The sequence below is a fragment of the Limulus polyphemus genome, unplaced genomic scaffold (genome assembly GCF_000517525.1).
Source record: "Limulus polyphemus unplaced genomic scaffold, Limulus_polyphemus-2.1.2 Scaffold3603, whole genome shotgun sequence".
Taxonomy (NCBI): Eukaryota; Metazoa; Arthropoda; class Merostomata; order Xiphosura; family Limulidae; genus Limulus; species Limulus polyphemus.
Window position 1 is genome coordinate 88,956 of NW_013669213.1, and position 3,229 is coordinate 92,184.

Genomic DNA, 3,229 nt, shown 5'->3' on the forward strand with positions numbered 1-3,229 from the left:
ATTACAATACCTCCTACTTTCTTGAAATCAGCTACATACTTTTTCTACCATACTTGTAAATTATTAAAGATGGTAATCATTGGAAGTATTACTAATAAAACTTACAAAAACTAGAAGTTTCTATGAAAAGAATTTTTTGTATCATTTTTTTGGAACTATTATATTGCAGGAAGTCGTCAGATACTGGTTAGAAGCGTAACAATATCTGTACTTATGTGGAATTATACTCAGATTTTCGCTAGGTTAAAATAGTTTTATTTGCAAGCTTTCGGCCTTCAGTATTTTAACGTAGAGAAAAGTCCATGTATAATTCCACATATCATTTTACCTACCTTATGAGTCTTAAAAAACATTGTCTGTACTTAATTAAACATGGATATATTTACGAAACATAAAATATTAAATTTTTCAAACTATAGTGCAGTTAGAAAAATAAAATAAATTTTAGTCTGAAGCAATTAAGTTACCTCATGATAATTCTACAAGAAATACTGTGAAATACACGTTATTTCCAAGCTAAGCATAATCTGAGAGAGCAATTCATTTGTATAGAGCTAAATTTTTTCAATGGTATTTTAATAACTAGTATATTTTCCTATAATATGTTTGCTATTAAGCACAGTTCAAATCACATACTCTAAACCAAGAATGATTACTTAAGAAATTAAGCACTCCCTAAAAACAGCAAACTGAAATCTAAATGTTATCAATTATAATCAGACAGTATATTTCTACCTTAATCAGCCATAAAACTATTTCTTTTGCCCATACGCATTAATAATTGGTTACTTAAATCTATATATAACTGTATCTCATTCCTTTATCTATGTATATTCTAACATTATTAATCAATATCATTTTGTCTGAACAAATTTGATCTGTAGCTTTTTTCTGCCCAACCACACCCTGACATAAGCTGGTAAAGGCTGACAGACAAGAAACTTTTCTGTTTTATCTGGTAACCATAGTAACCATACAAAAGTGTGTAAAACTGAAATATAGTATGACAACTCCAATTGATAATCATGAATAAAAAAATTCAGATGATAGAAAGGTTCACATCGTTCCTTTTAAAATGAAGGAAATTTATTGTTTTCTTTTACTAATCTATACATATGCTCCTCTTTTGAGCTGACATTTTGTGCAAACCACCTACAGTTGTAAAATATATGTAATATCAATATAGAAAGCCCAAGTAATGCAGCAATAAGAGGTGGAATGTTCTTTTACATTTAATTTTTCTCTGTATTTCCTCAAAATGAAAATGATTAACATTACTCATGCTATAAGACACTCCAAAGTAATTTAGTTGAAGTAAATAGATTAAATAGCTTAGTCTGTAATAAAAAAAAAGATGATTTTTTTTTAAGAAAAAAAAGGAACACAATGATAGTCACTGTCTAATAAATTGATAGATAGTTAAATGTCAAACTCTAAAAGTACAATTTAAACATTTCTTAACTAAAATATTTCAATACTCCTTTTTCTTTACATGAATTTCATTTTAAGTAAAACTGAACTTATAAAACTAATGAAACCCTGGTTTAATACTTTATATTTCAACAAGAGCTCAAGTTACACATAATTGCAAACTATGCTTTATAATGGAAATTAGAAGCCAGTAGATATCACTTGTGAAATAGGAAAAATTCTAGAGGTTTTAACAAAATAAACTTTGCAAATTTTGATGATATTGATAGTAGTTTAATTAGTAAATCAGTAAAGCATACTGTAGCTCTTGATTATTTCTAGTTTATGTTGAAGCACTATAGAATGATTTGGATTGATTAGTATGTTAGACAAATACATTAAAAATGATTTTTGTAATAAGTGCAAGGTAATGCACTTAGTTTATCATAATTTGGGTCACATGTTAAATATAGATGAGAACCCATTCAACAGCATGATCTTGGCATAGTAGTAGATAAGTCATTCAGCCATCAAGGCAGTGTTCTGTTTCTAGTGGGAAAGCTAAAAGAATATTAGGATATATTTTTAGACATAATGGTTACAAGTTAAAAGAGGAATTCTCACTTTATAAATATAGCTTGAAGTACTGTTTACAGTTTTGGTATCCTTACCTAAGAAATGGTACTGAGTTATTGTAAACATCAGAGAAGGGCTACTAGGATGATTTTGGGGATGAAATAATAATAATAAAAAAACTTTTACAGCACTCTCAAATATATATTTGGTACCATATTAAACTTTATTAATTGGCTTTACGTCATTCACAAATAAAAAATAATTAAACTTTTCAATGCAAAATATTGGCACTTTAAATGTATACATTTAAACAGTTATAACCAAATATATGGAACTAGGCTCATTTACATTACAAGTTCTAATTAATATGATGTACGAGAAAACCTATATTATGTAATGTTAAAAACAATCAAACAATTATATTTTTCACAAAATTTATGAATTTACCATAAGAATGTGTCTCCAACCTTCTTCATTGAAGATATCTTGTCTAATATGAGATTGGCAGATTTCTTTGGCTTCCTGAATCTTACTTTCTGTGATGACAGGTCCAACTAACCATCTTTTTATGATGTACTGTAAACCAAAAAATACGGTATATGGAAATCTTCCTCCTCGACTTTCAAAGTAGGAGTACACTGTCGTGGTTTCTGAAGGGTATTGCAGATGATGAGTTGTCTAGATATTAAGATAAAGAGAGATTATAAATAACTTCAAGTTTGCATTTGCTGCAGTTTTATTTTGTTTCTACTGAACCCTTTTAACTTAAATTCATTTAATTAAAAAAGAACAAATTGATAAGGATCATGATAATGCAGTTTTATGGCTTAATGGAGCTATACTACAATCTTTTATCTCAAACTAATAAGACTTTGTCCTGAACATAGGGACTGAGGCTCATTACAGAGTTTTACATAGACATAATTATTTACATCAAGTATAAAATTAAACACTGACAGGCAAAAATTAATATATAGCAATATATATAACTATTCAATCACAATGAAGTTTAATTTATCATATTTTTGTCTGTTAACATTCTACTACACTGTGTGCCTGTGATATTATGTGGGAATGATGCAGATGTCATCCCTACATTTACTTCCTTTTTTTGAAATGTTTTTTATTTACTTGTTCCTCTTAGTAGCAACCTTGATATTAATAATGGCTGGAGACGGCTTGAATGGGTAATGAAGAAAAACTTTAATATAAGTTTAACATAACAGCAAATGTACAATGTTTC

The 3,229-nt window shown here is 28.2% G+C and overlaps 1 protein-coding gene across 1 annotated transcript in view; it reads right to left on the bottom strand.

Annotated features, from left to right (window-relative positions):
* The window catches only part of LOC106469665 (nicotinamide phosphoribosyltransferase-like), a 30,449-nt gene that overhangs the window by 24,000 nt on the left and 3,220 nt on the right, over positions 1-3,229 (bottom strand). Inside the window, exon 4 of the mRNA XM_013930166.2 lies at positions 2,434-2,664. Within this exon, the coding sequence (XP_013785620.1) occupies positions 2,434-2,664 (231 nt within the window). The remainder of the gene's footprint in view (positions 1-2,433; positions 2,665-3,229) is intronic.